Source organism: Manis javanica, chromosome 13 (assembly GCF_040802235.1).
Source record: "Manis javanica isolate MJ-LG chromosome 13, MJ_LKY, whole genome shotgun sequence".
In the NCBI taxonomy this organism is placed as follows: domain Eukaryota; kingdom Metazoa; phylum Chordata; class Mammalia; order Pholidota; family Manidae; genus Manis; species Manis javanica.
Genome location: NC_133168.1, coordinates 66,458,115 through 66,476,641, shown reverse-complemented (window position 1 = coordinate 66,476,641; position 18,527 = coordinate 66,458,115). Strand labels below are relative to the sequence as shown.

The 18,527-nt window shown below is 44.6% G+C and overlaps 1 protein-coding gene across 1 annotated transcript in view; it reads right to left on the bottom strand.

Moving 5' to 3' along the window:
* The window catches only part of PPP1R14C (protein phosphatase 1 regulatory inhibitor subunit 14C), an 87,359-nt gene extending 70,486 nt beyond the window's left edge, over nt 1-16,873 (bottom strand). Inside the window, exon 1 of the mRNA XM_037022953.2 lies at nt 16,432-16,873. Coding sequence (XP_036878848.1) covers nt 16,432-16,725 — 294 coding nt within the window. The 5' untranslated portion in view covers nt 16,726-16,873. The remainder of the gene's footprint in view (nt 1-16,431) is intronic.
* Between the last annotated feature and the right edge of the window lie 1,654 nt (nt 16,874-18,527).

Here is an 18,527-nt window from a genome sequence, read left to right as displayed (position 1 = left end):
TCTCATCTCACATTTCTTTTTGTCCCAAGTCCCTCAACAACCATATCAAGGTCCATCCTGCCTCAGGGTCTCAGCATTAACTGAGCTCCTTGAGAGAAAGCTTATCCTCCCAGGTTCCGGCACAGCTGGTGTCATCTGTCATCATATAGGTCCAGGTTCAAATGTAACAAACTTCCTCAGATTCTTCTTGGACCTACCAACCTAGCCACAGTTATTCACTCTTTACTCCATCAGCCTGTCTTATTTCTTTCACAGCCTTTCTTGGGAACTGCAACCATCTTGGTTTACTCATGTGTATTTGTTCTTAGAGCACAGAGACTTTTCCTGTCTGGTTTGGTGCTATATCCCCAGCACCTGTGTTGCTGGCACCTACAAGTGCAGCTGGCATATCTACCCAATTAATTTGAAACTTATATCCACACAAGAGCCTGCCTGCAAATCCTTGTGCCAGATTCATTCATAATTGCCAAAAACTGGAGGCAACATGATGTCCTGCTATAGCTGAATGGACAAGCAAACTGTGTTACATTAACACAATGGAATATTATTCAGCTATAAAAAGAAATGGGCTGTCACGTCATAAAAAGACATAGATGAACTTTAAATGCATGTTGCTAAGTGAAAAAAGCCAGTATGAAAAGGCTCTGTACTGTATGATGCCAATTATATAACATCTTAGAAAAGGTATAACTATGGCAATAATAAAAAATCAATGGTTTTCAGGGACTCAGGGGAAGTGGGAAGGATTGAATGGGAGGCACAAGAGATGTTTTAGGCAATGAAACTATTCTATATGATACTGCAAGGATGGATACATGACAGCATGCACTTGTCAAAATGCATAGGTCTTTACAAGATAAAGAATAAATCTTAAATACACAAATTTTTAAAAATCACTTAGGAGAATGGGGGAATTCCAGAATGGAATGCAGAATCTAACTAAATGTATTACAAATGTATGCAACAACCTCAATAAAGGAATTGTAGGGGAAAGGTGCTCACCTATGTAGCTGGAAATGAGTGGTGTCTATAAGACTAAGTGCAAAAGGAACTGCCTAGTTGATGAAGTTGTTTCCCATGGGATAGGAGTTAACAATTCTGCTACTGCTATGCATGAGAAACCACTGGTCTCTCACTGTTAGAGTGAGAATTTACAGACAGGCAAGAGAAGGAGGCTAGACTGATCCACGTGGTAATGGATTAGAGTTGGAGTCATCAGCTTGAACTCATGTTTAGCTTTAATATAAATACTGATACATACGTCTAGGAATATTTATAGATACATACATATACACAGGTTACTATACACACATACATTTCCCTGCTCTGTCTCTAAGAGACCCTAGAAATAATGACATCACAATAGCAACAAGCACACCTAGCATTCATATCTTGGCTTCTAATACCATTCTCCCATAAAATGAATGAGTGCTCCTTGGAGAAATGGATGATTCTAGGCCTCAGGCAGGAAATACACAAGATGAACCTGGAACATGTTATAGTGCCACAAAATAAGGAACTATTAAACACACACACACACACACACACACACACAACAATGGGAGTATGTCAAACAGACAAAGGAGGCAACTGAATGGCTCCCAAAGGCCAGAATTGGAACGATCTTGTGGGGAGCGGGCTATGCCCTTCCCCCACTTGCCGATATGGCGGGAATGGAGAGCAAAGAACATTCTGTTTATGCATTCGATGAGCAACTAACAGGAACCCTGCTGCAGCTCAGTTGGTAGAGCATGGGACTCTTAACCTCAGAGTTGTGAGTTCAAGCTGAACTGGAGCAGCTGAGGCAAGCAAGAGGGCTAGTGGCTGGTGATGCGAAGGAGTGTCAGCCCTCCCCATCTGCCCAGCTAGCTCAGTCAGTAGAGCATGAGACTCTTACTCTCAGAGTTGTGAGTTCAAGCCCAACTAGGAGGGGCAGAGGGAAGCAGCTGGGCTGCTGGCTGGTGACACGTGGGAGCATCAGCTCTTTCTGTCTTTCTTTCTTTTCTTTGCCCCCCTTCCACACTTCAGGACCTGCTCGACTAGGCGCAGCTGGACCGCGTCACAATCTGAGTAACAAAATAAATACAGAAGAATGGGGAATAGAAAAATAAATAAATGCAGTAGCACTGAATTATAATCCAAAATACATAATAAATATCCATGAGTCCATACTGATATAAATAAATTATTGACTAAATAAACAAATGAGGGAGGAGATAAATCTCTGGTGCAGAAGAATCCCATATTAATTATGTAGAAACAAAAGGAGGTTGAGCATGACTCTCCATTCCAGGACCATATATAGCAATTTCCTTCCAAAGCATATGGTGTGGAAAGAGGGAGAGGGAGCTACTTTATAGTGGAGAAACCTGACAGGCACTACCTCAGCCAGGAGGTCAAGCTCAGCATCAACAATGATAAGTCGTGTTGGCAGCATGCCCCTTGACAGGATGAGAACAGTGCTGCACCTCTATGGTCTTCCTCACAAAACCCATAACCCCAGTCTAATTATGAAAAAAAAATCAGACAATTTCCATTTCAGGGACATTCTACACAATACCAAACAGTACTCTACACAACTGCCAAGGTCCTCAAAAACGAGGAGAGCCTGAGAAAACGCCATAGCGCAGAAGAATCTAATGAGACATGACAACTAACGTAACATGGTACCCTGGATGGAATGCTGGAACAGGAGGACACTAGATAAAAACTAAGGCATCTCAGTAAAGTGTGGATTTTAGTTAATAATGTATCAGTATTGGTTCATTAATTATAACAAAGGTACCATCCTAATAGGGGAAACTGGCTGAGGGGTATATGGGAATTCTGTGCTATCTTCTAAATTCTTCCTTAACCCTAAAACCATCTAAAATGTAAAGTTTATTTATCAAAAACAGAAGCAGGTCTCACAGAAGATGGATGGGGGCACTGATGGATGGATACTGGAGTGAGAGACAGATGGACTGCACAACAGCTGATGAAGGATGGATGGAGGCTGGGATGGCTGATGGACAGGTAATGGACGGCATGGCTCTGGAAAGCAGGGCCTCAAAGAATCAATAAGAACACAACAACAGGAACTGGAACGGGCACTCAGCACCGAGCAACGTGGAGGGCATTAGCCCTCTGCAGAGAGGACAGACACACAGCACAGCAGTGGCGGAGAGAGGAGGAGCGGGTGACAGAATGGGGATGAAGAGCACAAACCAGCGCTCTGGCAAATCTGGCCAGAGAGAGGAGCAAGGAGGGAGGGTGTCATGTGCATGTGTGTCCTGCTACTTCGTTGAGGTATAATGTACATACCGTGGAATGCATGGGTCTCAAGCACACAGCCACATGATTCTTGAAAGGAAGGTGAGGCTACAGATGCAGAAGAAGAAAGCCCCTGAGCAGGTGGAAGGGATGGGCGACCCCGTCTTCCCTGACTTTCCTTCTCTCCTGTGGCTGGCGGCCCTATCCTCACAGGAGACGGTCTAGCCACCCAAAAAGATAAAGACACCCTAATTTCCAAAAGTGTTATCAGTGCTTATTCTGCAAATGAAAAGAATGGAATGTGAACAAAATTTTTCACTTATTTTTTTCCTCAATTTTTTGCAATTAAAAATTTTTTAAACCCCCGACTGCCTCAAAGAGAAGAGAAGGCAAAACCATATGGAAGCTGCTCTAATTAACTTCATAAAGCCCTGCAATGGGAGACAATTCGTGTCCTTAGAGAGCAGGGCAGCCCTTCTCTCACTGGTGACAACAGAGTGTGATACCACACCCTCTTTTCTTTTTTTTAATCTTGATATCATTAATGTACAATTACTTGAACAACATTGGCGTAGTAAGATGCTATAGAATCATTACTTGTCTTCTCTGTGCTATACTGCCTTCCCCGCCACACCCACCTCTTTTTAAAAATAACTTTAGATTTCTCTTACAAAAGGAATACATGTTCATTGTACAAAACATAAATAAAATAAAAATTACCCATAACAACACTAAAAAAGCACTATTAATATTTATGTATCTTTGCAGTCTTTTTTCTAGGCACATACAAAAGACATCCTATGAAAAAGATTTTCATCCAGAACACGTGTTATTTATTACCACTTCACTCAAATGGGAGACTCTTGAATTAAAAACGTAATTCTCTTGAAGCAACCCAACAAGATATTTCATTCGGGGACACTGACTAGATTATTCTATATTGATAAAATCTCATGTGTGACCAAAATCTCTAGTCAAAGCCTAAACCCCACCAAAACATTTTTCAAAGTAAAAAACTCCCAAAAACTTTTGCTCTCTTTTTGGCCAAAGAACCTACTTTTAATTTGAATACATGTATTAACAAGGCAGAATTAATCATGGCACAACACAGATGTTGCTAATGGTGCTTTCATAAATAACCTGGCCTTTTCTTGGGGTGATTCTTGAGATTAGTAATCTTCAGAACATCCCAGAGAGGGCTATATCACTTAAAAGGGGAAATTAAAGGAAGCCAAGGATGATGACTCATGACCGTTCTGTGAATAAAGGTGGGTGAATGGGTGTGGGGGGCCCCCACCTCATACTCCTGGACAGACCAAGCCCACTCCTACCACTGGAGCATCTCATAATACAATACCCTGCACCTGGACCTGATTAAAACCCACCGTCACAACCAAAACGGATCTCTGAAATGAGACAACCTATTTCCTACTACTAATAAGAGGCCGTATCTAGGAACTTTTCCATTTGTTTTGATTCTGTAAAGTAGGGCCGGAGGGGAAAAAAATAGCCTGAGTTTCTTGAGCAGAAGCCAAGTCCACAGCCACACTCACCAGGCCTGCTGAGGGCTGATGGCCTTACACCTGCAGAGAATTTGAATTTCACTTAACTAAATGCTTTATCTCTTCTCGATAGTATCTCAGTCTTTGCCCTGCTTCAGTTTTAAATTGCTTTATGCAAGGCAACTTACAGTAAGGTGTCAGTGATAAATAGACTGTACTCATTTTCTTCTTTAAAGAGTTAACTTTGGGATCACTCTCCCTCTCCAAAGTTTAACATGGGACTAACCCAGAGGTTTGAGACATGACCAGCAGCTAAGTGTTTTTAAAATCTCAGGCTAGGTTCGGTGGTAGTCTGTGTACCTATATACACACGTTTTTATTATCTACACATCTACCCATGTAAACTGCTTCTGGCATAAGATTACTAAATGCTGAACCATCTGGCGTTTGATGAAGAAATGGAATATTTTAGCTTAACAAAAGGCACTTGTCTACCAGAGATAGTACATGTTATTTTTTTTTAGTGGTAATATTTGCAGGCTGTTTTCATTATAGCAAGCATAATCATGTTTTAGCACCAAATCAATGACTCATTTTCTTTATACTTGTCAGAGAGTTGCCACACCCCAGCACAAACAGGAGAAACAAACAGTTGACTAATTAGAATTATTATGTAGCGTTCACAGGAACTAAGCAGAAGAGTCATCTTTACCAGTCTGAAAACTCCACGTCCTACCTACTTGACTTGAAACAAATGTCATTCAATTAATATTTGCAGAAGCAAATGAAGCAGCTATATATCAGTTGTACTAAGATAAGAAAATATATATATAACTATTAGCAGACGATTAACCTTAGCTCAGTATAAAAACATCCTTTAGCAGAAGAAAAAAAATTGTTATGGGTTTTTCACATTTTATTTAGAAGAATCATTATTTATTTATTTCCATCACGTCAAAAGCAACATCTGGTACTTTCAAACATGTAGGTTAAAATACCCACTCTGTATCTTATGGCCTATTTAAAGTGAATTTCTGACTTTTAACCTCAAAATTCTACCCAAGTGGACAGATGGACAGCATAAGTATTCTAACACTAACTTTTAAGCAGACATGGCAATGATAATACATAGCACACTCACAGTGACATATACTTCAGAACTAATGGATTTGAATTTTTCTACAGACATAGCTGAATCCCTGTAAATTATTCATCTAAGAAATAATGGAGGGGGGGGGAGAAATAGTGGAATCCTGTAAATTGTTGGACTAAGATAAAGTATATTCAAAAATATACCAAATAATCAAGCAGAAAAGCTCTGCCCAGTGTATTGGTCAAACATGCCAGAACACGTGGAAATGATCAGAGGAGGGAGGTGAAGCTGATGTTCATTGTCTCCAAGTCTGAGTCTTCCCCTCTTCTCTCTGTCAGTCGAAATTCGGGTATGGTGCTAAGCCCCTCTGAGCTTCCATTTTCTCCTTTTAAAAATGAGATAACTACTTATATCACAGAGCCTTTGTGGGAATAAAATGGTATTATCTGGGTGCTTTATGCCTTCTTTCACCATTTAAAATAAACAAATAGTATAAAGGGCAATAAACTCTGCCTTCCACTTCCTACAAGAACTGTCCATGAAAAATCTTAATTTATCTATCGTGCCACATTTGTTCTAAAACTCACTATACAGTGACATTCCAGGAATAAATTCCTGCAGGAAAATTAATTTGTTTAGTATGAACTTATTCAGCCTCTTATGTAGGTTAACTCGTACCCATCAACCTTTTTAAAATTTTATTTCCTAAAGCTGCTGTGATTTCCCTTCTCAGATGCTCATTTTACATCCCAATATGAACCTTCCTCGAGTCAAAACAAATACCACTACTGGTTAATTATGTGCTGCCAAGATAAAGGGCAACTAATAAGAACCAGGAGGGCCCCCCAACAGCCAATATTAAATATTATATGCCTAAAATTTTTAAGTCAAATATGCCAGCTCTTCTTAAAGGTTAATCCAATTAAATGACCAAAAAAAAAAAAAAAAAAAGCAGACAGGGTAGCTATGCATACCTGCACTGTCAGGCTTCAGATTTACCTTGGCAATAAGTCCACAGTGGGGAGGAAGCACTGGAGAGGGTAAGCAGAATGAAAAAAACAAAAACAAAAAAAGGCTTGGCTTCTCAATGTGATCCTTCCTATCCAAGTCCAAAATCATGCCAAGGGAAGGCTCGCACTTTAGCTACATAAATCAGCAATGTAATTTAGATGACCCTCTGGTGACACATCTAATTCTTGTCTCAGGTTTGCCTTGAGAGGGAAAGACACTCCTATTACTGCTTTCAATATCACCCTCTTTTTAATAAATCTTATTTTCTCCAGTGTAGGGCAGCTTTATTATAGAATCTCCAAAGTCCTAGACCTCCCTTCTTTTTTTCAGATAAGGAAAGAAAACCTGAAAAACCAAAGTCTATTAAGACTATGACTTACCACGGTCACTGAGCTGGTTAAGCAGCAGCCCCGCCTGAATAGAGTTCCACAGGCCCAGGCCCTTCCCACAACATCAGGCTGGGAACCCTGGACATGTTCTGATTTCACAGATTTCATAGATGCCAGCAAGGTCCTACGGCCCACAAATAATATGTTTTGCTCCTGGCTTATAAATTCCAAAAATTCAGCTGTTAAGGGATTACTTTCTCTTACTTAAGACCTTAGTCCTTACTGAAAGGACAGATAAGGTGTCTTCAGTCCTTCACATTATAATGTCAATGTCTCAAAACAGGCTTGGAGTAAAGGACGAAGTACACAGCCCCTATGCAGTAAATAAATGTATGGAATACATGAACACAACAGTGGCCAGGAGGGGTCTGTCCTCAAAGGGCTTTCAATCATATGGATGCCTCCATTCTTGTCCTATAAAGAAAGCGTTCTTTACTTTTTCATTTGCTATTACACCATCAAAAAGGATGAAGGCTTTTCATTCTCCTTTCCTCACTATATAAATATCTGTGGCAGTGAACAAATGAAGAAATACTCCTGCCCACCATAGTTCCTTCTACAGTTTGCCCTAAGGATTTTTTTAAAAAAGAAAAACCCTTCTTTAATCATTTTTTTTCTCAATAAGTGATGCTTTAGAGAATAATCCATACTCTGCTCTCTTCTCTTTTCTAAGCGTTTACACAGTGGAACAGATTTCCAAAGTGCCAGTGCTGACTAAGAAAAAGCTGGTGAGAATTTATTGGCCAGAACTTGTAAGCAAAGGCAGGAATCCTGGCTTTCATTCCTTGTTCCACCAAGACTTGTGTGAGCCTGTCGCTCTGAATCTTACCTGCTGATGGAAAGCACTCACCCTTCCTAGCCCCAGCAAGCATTTCCACGCTCAAAGAAATGAACGATTACTGTGCAAATAAATCAGCACTCCTGTATGTACTGAAAAGTTAAAAGTTACAGAGAGGAATGACAGTAACCTGTGATTACTTCCTTTGAAGATTTTCCACCACCCATGCACTGTGCTTTCTTTAATCCATGACAACTTCCTTTTAGTGCACAGATTCAAAGGGCTGCATAGATCTAATTCACAGCCATGAAAAAGAACCAAAACTTCGAGTCAACAGATTTTTAATACAGGTAGAACCAAATTACTTTAATGCAGTTCTGTGGGGTATTTCTGAAATGCACAGCGCCAGAAGCTGCTGCCCACTGGTCTGAGGGCCAGTTTCTGTCTCACTCACTGGACAGCCAGGTACTGGACACCTGAGTACAGCCAGGTGTGCGACAGGCACTGCCCACGTGAAGCTGCCTCTAGGGTGGGAAATGGGATTCCAGACAGAGTGGTAAGAAAGGGGTGAGCGTAGCCTGCAATGGCCTGTAGCCAGCCTGTGGTAAGGAGATTCCTGGAGAAGACAGCACAAGGGTGAGCCTAGAAACAGGTAACAGGTAGACAGGTAAGGTGGGCCAGGGAGGGAGAGAGGTGACTCTGGCAGAGGGAGAAGCAGGCATTCCTGCCTGACCCACATTAGGATCTTGGCTGAGAACTGAGGAAGCAGGGGTGGGGGCGGTGGCAGGAGACCAGGCGGCAAACCCCTGAGCCCTTGTTTCCAAGGCTTGACCGAAGGCCATGGGGAATGACAAGATATGGTCTGGACTTTAGAAAACGCTCTGGCAGTGTGGAGGGGGTTCTGAGGCCCCCTGATGAGGGAGAGTGGGAGGGGCGCCCACTGGGGGAGGCCCCGGGACAGTCCGCTCCTGCCTCGTCACTTGAGAGTGATGCGGCCTCTGACCAGGGCCTGTCGCTTCAGCTCCCTGCACCTGTTCTGTGCCTACCTTGCCGAGGTACTGTGAGGTTCAAATGAGAGCTCGTGAGGGACGGCTACATAGCAAGAACTTAAACATAGCTGCCGGGAGTAATGGCAGTGTTATGGCTATGTGACTTTGGCATCAGCATGACCTTAGACAAGGACGAGCAGCAATTTCTTGCTCTATAAAATGAAGAAAGGAAGATAATACTACCAGCCTCATAATGTTACTGTGAGGTGTGATCAGAGGAGATAAAGTGTGCGAGTTACCTGATCCTCAGCCAAGAGCTCTATCAGTGGCAGAAGTAGTAGTAACAATGGCCACAATGGTAGCGGGCTCATCGTAGTCACAGTACCAGCACTGCCAGTCACAGTAATTTGAGGGACATGAGGTTACAGGGCCCACTGCTATCACCCAGGTGAGAAATTAAAAGGAACTAAGCTCAGGCAGGGGCAGGGAGGAGCCCAGGAATCCCGTCCCAGAGCTGTAAGGAGCAAGAATCAACAAGACTTCGTGACTACTGGGTGTGCCCGGCTGGGACAGGCAAGCGAGAGGGATGCCAGCGTGATCTCTGGCTGGGACATCTGTGGATGGCAGCACCTGCCATTCACTGAGGGAACCCAGGAAGGGGAGCCGCTTTGCAGAGGAAGATAAACTCATTTGCAGATCACCTTGTGATGAGGCTCCCATGGGGTATCTAAGCGCAGTGGCCCGTTTTAAAACTCTCTGAATGTGTCTGATACTCAGAAAACAGACCTGGACTAAAAATATAGATTGAGGAGCCAGCATGTCGACAGCAACTGAAGACGTGGGAATGTTCATATCACTCAGAAAGAGCGTGCAGGAGCGACAAAACAAAGAAGCGAGAGCAGGAGCGCAGAGACAGACCCTGTGCAACATCAGCCCTAAAGAAGCGGGCGGAGAAGGCAACTCCAGAGAGGAGGCCGAAGAGCAGCGAGAGAACAGGATGAGAGGCAGGAGGGCACAGCCTCAGAAGACAAAGGCTTCCAAAGGAGAGGGTGCGAGCACCTCATGGCCCAGACGGCCAAATAAAGACCCAGACAAACCCACTGCATTGAGAAACACCCAGGTCCTCAGGAAGCTATGGTGGGAACTGACATCAGATTGTGGTGGAGAAACAGTGTCTGTCATGGGTGGAGAAAGATCTGGAAAACAGATTGTAAGGGAAGGAGAAGGAGTAGCAACAAGAGGGGATACAGGATTGAGGAGGGGAAGCATTTGCTGTGGTAAGAGATTGTCCTTCTGGTGGGGAACTGCTGTGGTGGGGGAACTGTTGCTGTGGGGGGGACTGCTGTGGTGGTAGGAGGCTGTTGTGATAGGGGACCACTGTTGTGGTGAGGACTGTTGCTGTGGGAAGGGACTACTGTTGTGGTGGGGGACTGTTGTAGCTTTTAACAGAGAAAGACTTCAACTTGTGTATTGGCTGGCTGGCAAGGGCCAATAGAAAGGGAGAGGTCAAAAATGCAGCCAGGAGAGGAGGTAATCAAGGCAAAGAAGTGCCTGGGACTAGCTGGAGCAGGAGGCTGCCAAGACACTGGCTGAGGGAAGGCAAGATAACAGAAAGGGTGCCCTGGAGAGACAGGTGGAGGTTTGAAATAGCCAAGTGCAGGAAAGAAGCTGCAAGAAGCTAAACTGCAAAATGAAATCATGCACACAGTGCACACACCCCATGGAAAACAAAACAATTCACACTTCATTCTTCCCTCCATCTAGAAAGAAGGGTTTCTTTGAGGAGAGCTGAAAGCTCAACAAGGTAGGCCACAGGGAGCCAGGCTGTTTTCAAAGCCAGGAGAGAAGACGCTGGAAGTAAGAACATGTCAGAGATGGGCACAGCAGCAGAGCCAGCGTCAGGCACACAGCAGAAGCAAAGGAAAAGGGAATGAACGGGAGGCTCAGGGAAGATCAATTTTCAAAAGAATTCTTTCAGTCTAAGCTTAAAAATCCATTAACTGCGACTACTATCTGTGAATTCCTGTTTGGAGTAAATAAGGTAATGAAGGTAGGTGTATTTTTCAACAATGCTGAAATAAAACAATAATAATGCAAGACTATGGTATGGTATTACTGTAACAAAACCAGAGATCAATTGTTTTCCTTAGCCATGATTATAACAAAGAAATACCACCAACCGATTCAACACTAAAACATCGATGACTTTAAAAAGGTTTTCTGAAGATTGACCCTTTTTCATTCATTCAAACAAATGTTTATTGATTGAAAAACTGTGCTCTACCAGGACATATTCGAAGAAAATTAATATGAAGAAAATTAAAACAGATCCTGCCTTTAAACGGTTGATGTCTAACTTCCCATACAAGTTCAAACACACACAAACATCTCTGACCCCAAAGTACCCACATACCCTTCTCCAATTCTACCACCAAAGACATATGGTTACCTTAGGAAATTGCCTGATCTCTACCTACTACTAAATGCTGGTGCCATGATGTGACTTCTGGTTCATCTAGCTTCAAAGCTCTTACTCCCTTAAACCACTGCTTCCACATCAAACTTCCCCTAACCATTGTTCCAAAGACAAATATGTTAAGTACAATTTCCTTTTCTTCCTTTGGCAATTTAGGATTCTTTCATTCAAAGACTTTCAATGTGTTTAATTTATTCCTTAATAATTTACAGATTGAGTTTATAGAGACTTTTTTAAAGCGGTTTTGTTTAAGTCTATTCATTCTCAAATACCCAAACAAATGAGTTTTATAATCCACAACCAAGTGCTAAACCAGCTTCTACTTTCTAGCTGAGGTACTAGCAAAGCAGCCAGTCAGGGTGATTTGGTGGTATATAGTGAGATTCTAAATGCAAACCAAGCGCCTGAACTTAAAACAAGAGGTCTGATCGTGCACAGGAACAAACCCACTGTGGTGTCTCCCTACATGCAGTATCAGTCAACTTAGAAGATACCACAGCTGCATCTGGGGAACAGGCAATACATGGGAGCTCAGAGAAGGTGCCAGGCTCTGTCCTGCCTTGGGAAGCAGTACCGCGGGATGGTTAAGATGCCTCTGACTTAGCCCTGCTCTGCCACCTCCCAGCTGAGTGCCCCTGGAAACTTGTTGACTTCTCTGTGTCTCAGTTTCCACATCCATAAAATGGGAATATCAGAGATTGTTACTAGGATTACACAAACCATACCTGATGCATAGAAAGCACTCAGTAAATGCCAGCTAACTCTATTACACATGTTTAGGCTTTTCCCCTTTCTGGAGCGGTATTCGTAAAATTACAGGCCACAATCCAAAAATACATTATGAAATCAATTTAGAGGGAGTCATAACCAGCAATTTTAGAAAATGAAATAGAACACAACATTGTATTTAAATATCAATAAATTCATATTACCTCTGTAATTTTTTTCTTTAGCATACATAGTAACATTAAGCATGCTTTGTGAATCTCTGTCTTTATATATCCATGTGTCTGTGTATGTATCAGGCAGCAACCTAAAGAATATTTCTTTGCAGCAGCACCATCAAAAAATTTTGAAAAACACTGATTTACAGAATGAGATGGTAGGGAGTCAGGGAAGATGAAAGGGTATAATATGCCTGAAACCACTTTTTAAAATGCAGACAGCTGCAAAAAAGGGAAAGCCCTCCTAAGTAGACAGTCAGGATAACCAAGGAAATATCTTCAGTGCACAGTCTGTTCATGGCTAGGCTGCTACAGGCATTTCAATGATTGGAGATTAACAATAGGCTTTTCTTTTCAAAGCAAATCAAACTGCAAAACAGGAAGTACAGATGTTATTTTGATGCTGGGAAAGATAGTAAAAATTGATATGATTTATCCAGTAAGTCATCTTGCAGGACTTGTCAAGGTAGACACTATGCCAGATTTCAAATGCTCTTAAAAACCACTGGGGGTTTGGAAGAGATATGAAAATATCTTAAAAACAGAAATCCTTAAATGTGGATGTCGATTTAACCTAACACTTCCAATATAGTCAAATTCCTAGCTGGAAATTTACCTGTACAAGAAGATGAAATGGAAAAATAACTATAAACATAACTAATCATTTTAGAATCTATGAAAACATTTATCTCTGTATCCAAGAGGCTGTATGATATGGTGTTTAATGATACTGCCCTTAGCCTGGGTGAGAGGGCCATGGTGCTGGGCCCCACTTCTACCACATATATCTTCCAACAGAATTACTAGGCCCAAGTGGACCTACCATCCAGAACCAGTGTCGTTCTATCTGCTTTTAGGCTACACTCTGGTCCCCAGAATTCCCTGATCAAATACCGAGCTGTTTGCATGGCACGAACAGGCTCCTCCCAGGGGGGTACTTTGCACTGGTCTGAGCCAGAGGCATGATTAATGGGTGGCAGAGGATGTAGACAGAGATTGGATGTGCAAGTGAACACAATGCCCTTCAACATATGGGCCTGTACCACAGATGGGAAGCAAAGGGAAGCAGGATCTGGTTTGGGGAGAAATTCTCCCAACCGCATTCCAGCTCTCAGCTCTGGGAAGTCTGGACCCTGCAAAGTTACAGTAGGCCTGGGAGAATGTGGACCCGCATTCCAGCTCTCAGCTCTGGGAAGTCTGGACCCTCCAAGGTTACAGCAGGCCTGGGAGAACGTGGACTCACAGTGCGGACTCCACCTCCACCTCCCACCATTCACCAGCTATGTGAGCTTGGGAAAGCAAGCCTCTTACTCTGTCTGTCTCAGTTTCCTCTTACTCTCTCTGTAACTCAGTACCTGTAAAACACATAGTAACAGCACCCTCTTCATAGGGCTATTGCAAAGACAAGTAAGTTAGGGCACAAAAAGTGCCTAGAATAGCACTTGGTTCAATAAAAGCACCTCACACATGCTCTTTTTATGGTACAAAACTGATTAGCCACTGCATGCTTCTAGATAAGACCACAGCTCAGAAGATACTGTGTATTTCTTCTTTACCACTCCTTTCTAATTTTAAATATCATGCTATGTGCCACTCCAACAATTTATTCCAAAAAGGACAAGCCATCTAACGGCTCACCTGCCTGATGCAATTTCTTCTGAAATTAAATATGTGTTCATCTTCTCCCCCAGCTTGGCTGACAGCTCAGGCATCTGGCCAGTTTGAAGTCTGGCAAATTAGATTTCTGTGTCAATTTCATGTAATAAACATTTGAAAACATTATTGATTTTATGTATAAAAAGGACATTTCCTAACCTTCATATTCAGGAGATTCAGAGCTTATAAGCCACAGTAGGTCCTCCTCAATAGGCAGACCAGAGGTTGAAATATTTAGCTATCAGCAAGGAAAGGTGACCACACCAAAGAAGCTAAGCTAAAAATAGAGCCACCAGTGGGAAACAGATGGAAGAAGACAATCCTTTATATGGCTACATATTGGTCCACATGCTTTCTATTATTAAATGAAGGTGTACCATTAGCATACTAATTACAAATGGCCAACAGCCTTCTCAATGATTCATATTCCTTTGACCTACAATGACAGAACAAACAACTTGAAGAGAAACAACTTGCCACATTTTAATGACAAGTGAGCAGGGCATAGCATATTGTATCATTTCACCACAAACCTCTCTTTCAAATCTCTAGCTGTTAGTTACAGGTTAGAAGGTCTAAAATGGGAGAACAGATGTACAAGGAAAAGATTCAAGGTCATATTTACCCTTTAAAATGTGTACCTAAGCTACATGTTCAATACAATGGACAGTCAATCCTCCATTTTTTCCCAATTATTCTGAGAATGTTTAAAATACATGATTTGCCAACTGCTAAGAAGCTGGAACTCCTTCTAGTTTCTTGAGTTCCTCAAGCTACATCTAATTAGTCTCCCATAAGAGGACCATTGTTAACACATTTTTATTTCAACAATAGTTTTTCTATTAACTCAAATCTTCTCCAAATCCAAAATGGAGTAGAAAGGCTAGTATGAAATAAGTGAAAATTAATTTGATTCTACAGAGGCAAGACTAAACACATCCAGCGTAATCCCATCTATATCAAATTATTGGTTCTTTAGAGTTTTGCCAACTTCCTATAGAAAAATCCCAAGAATACTTCCTATTGGGGCCAGTTTTTATTTGTGCAATTAAAATGGCTTTTTATAACAGCAGAGCTGGAGAAACCATGTATTTTTACAAGCCCATCAGTCATATACTCAGGCTTCATTATATCATAATCACTCATCAGTAGTCCATAGTGAGAATGTTGTTTCCTTGTGCAATGAGAATGTTAAGGAAAATACGTATTCATAATAGACCATAATATGTGTGAAATACAGAATACCACAAACCAATGGAAAAGCCATTTAGTTCATCTGGCTTTCATTTTCGCTGAAGAGCCTAACTTGTATTCTGCTCTAGCTAACTTAGAAACCATACCCTTAATTACCAATCCTCTTCATTGTCCTACCCTTTTCAAACTCCACTCCCTTAAGAGAAGAGTACTTTATTTAGACTTACGGTTATTAAAGACTCTCGTGGGGATCATTCTGGCCTTGGTCATTTTTCTAGCATACATTTGTTACTGCTTAGTCTACATATTTCTCCTAACATCAAAGTATACACGCCCGTCTGACGTTGTATAAACCTGAGCAACTGAAATGTGGGAAAGTCACAATGTCGTGGCAGAGGGGGAGCTGCCGGATTCCTGGAAGCCCGCACACCACCCGCAGAGCTACCTTCCACCCAGGAACCCTTCCAGGTTGCCCAAGGCTCTCATTCTGCGCCTACCAACCGTAGTAACTGAGCTTGGCCAAGAGAACAGAAAGCTGCCTCAACAAAGCCCAGCGTTGAGCTTCGGTAAATCTAAGGATGAATTATGGGGACACGCGCCCGGGCTGGCTGGAAAAGGGAAAACGTTCATCTCATGATTTTGATGTGGAATATCAGGAAAGGAGGGGGGCTCGGAGATCCCCAGAACATCTCCGCCCCTTTAAGAGGCTTTCAGTTCCCTTCCCTGCTCCCTGTCCACAAAAATCGGTGCCGCTAGGATCCCGGCAGCGAGTGCAGCTCGCTCTAGGTTAGGCGCAGCTGGGGTGAGCCTTCCTGAGCCCTGCTTCGCGTGGCTGCAGTTGGAGCCAAGGAGCGCCCGGGACTCCAGAAAAGGCGAACAGCCTAGCAAGACCCAACCCTCCCCACCGGCCCCAAGGGGGCGCACGGCTCTCTGGGGCCCGGCAGCTGAACCCAGGCAGGGGGTCCCAGGTGCTGCGCCCCGGCGCCAGAGGGCACCCTGGGAAGAGAACGCGCCTCGCTGCGTTCCCAGCGCTGGGTCCCCAGGAGTCAGGGCGGTGCGCGGCCGAGAGCTGGTGCCTCGGAGAAATCCTGTGTGGGCACCGCGCGCCGAGGGAGGCCCCCGACCCTCCCGGCTTCGCGCCAGGTACCTCACAGCCGTACAGCTGCCCCAGCTGCTCCACGATCCACTCCTCCAGCACAAGCCGCTTCCGAAGCTCCTTGCGATCGTATTTCACGGTCACTTTTCCCTGCTGGTGGCGCCTCTGCTGCTGCTGCTGCTGCTGAACCTGCCCGGCAGCGGCCGCCGTGGCCAGGGCCGCGGAGTCCTCCCGGGAGGAGCCCGGGCTGCCGCCCGCACCGCCCCGGGGACTCTGGAAGAAGACCCGCGCGCCGCCGCCGCCAGCCCCACCGGCCGCCTCGCTGCTGCCCGTCGCCACCGACATGTCCCCGCGCGCGCCGGAGCCCGAATGCCGCCCGGAGGAGGGGCGGGCGGAGCGCGCCCGGCGCCTCTACCACCTCCGGCCCGGCAGCTGCATGCGAGGGCCCCGCCGGCACCTGCTTCGCGCGCCGCGCACGCCTGGCCGCCTGGCTCGCGGGGCGGTCGGGAGGAGCCGCAGCAACACAGAGCAGCGCGGGCGGGGGAGGGCAGGGAGGAGGGAGGGGCGGGGACGGCGGCCTTAAAGACGCCGCCGAGGACCCTCCCGCTCCAGCCCGGGGAGGCAGATCTGGAGCCCGGCGAGCCGACGGCCGGAGCGTGGGAATTGCGCGCGGAGGCGGGAGTGTGTGCGCGTAGACGGGCGCGGTAGCTTGTGTGTAAACACCGAATGGACTGGCGTGGGTCTGGTGCCAAGGACGGTCCTCTGCGCGGGTGACCGTGTTCTCTGTACCTCTCTACCCGGAGACGAGGAACTGCCCTTTCCGCTCCCCGCAGTCCCCAAGCGCCCGAAACCCACCGCCTCCCGCGGCCGCGGCCGGGCGCTGGCTGGGTCGGGGGACCGCCGCGAAGGGAACGTGGGAAGGGATCGCACCGCCGGCTCTTCACGAAGGTTTTCCTTGCCCTGCAATCTCCTCGGATGGCGAGGAGGTGCCTTCTCCCCTCCCAGCCCCACCCCGCCTCTCTAAACACACATTCCTATTCATGCCACTTCCTCTCTCCGGATGGCGAGAAAATTTGACGAGGCGATGTTTGTGCAATCAGGCAATCACCGCGCTTCACAAATTTAAGACCAATTTTTCTCTTCTTACAAAATGTCAGTGTATTCATAGGCAGAGCATTAAGATATCTGTATATCTAAAGGGCAGAAGGCTTGGTCATCGCCTGGCTAGGGGACTGGGGACGTCCAGACAGCAAACATTTATCTAAAAGGGTCAGTTCCGGTTTCCTGGTCTTAGATTTCTGGGATTGCATTCCCTAAGAGGCCGGCTTTCCCCTCTCTCAATACCATTTCCAAACAACCTCCTTTTCTGGGGAAAGCAACTGCCCTGACTAGCTTTACTTCACAAACATGCAGCCAAGCAGAGTCACAAATGAATGAGCTTATTATAAGGCTTGAGGCGAAGGGACAGGAGGAAAGTTATGAACAGAAAACTCTGTGTAAAATCATAGCGGGGCAGTAATTTCTGTTGTATATATCATTACCTGTCTGTTCAGGGCAATAAAGATGCTCAAACACAGTACAGAGCTTTTAAGAACTTTTTTAAAACCTGGTAACGGTTACAGGCACTATTCAAAGAAGCTTCTCAGAGGTCAAATAACGAAGTCCATTTCCTCTGAACACTTTCTGTGGTGGAGAGGATTCTGGGTGGGATTCTAGACCAACAGCTGTCAAGTCACCAAAAATAAAACATCAACAACTTTCTCCTGGCTCTTCTGACTGTGCAATCAACTAGTACCCAGGTCGGCTCTACCCAGATTTATGATCAGCTTTGCTCCTTCAGTTTGAGGTTTTTCAGCAAGAGCCTGAGTAGGGATTTTCCCAAAGCATTCCATGCCTGAAGTTCATCATCCAGGACATGGCAGGCGGTGAAAAGTGAAAGAAAAGGATTCAATGGAGGACTGTGTGAAATAGGGTGGCTGATGTAGGCCTTGGACCCCCATCATAATTAGAGGGGTCAAGGCTCATCTCTGCCCCCTGGAGAAGACCAACCATCCTTGAGAAGGTGGTTTTCCCACCCAACCTTTCACAGGCAGGGTAGACAAAACTACTATGTTCGGAAGTGACAAGTAGAGACTGACAACCATTCT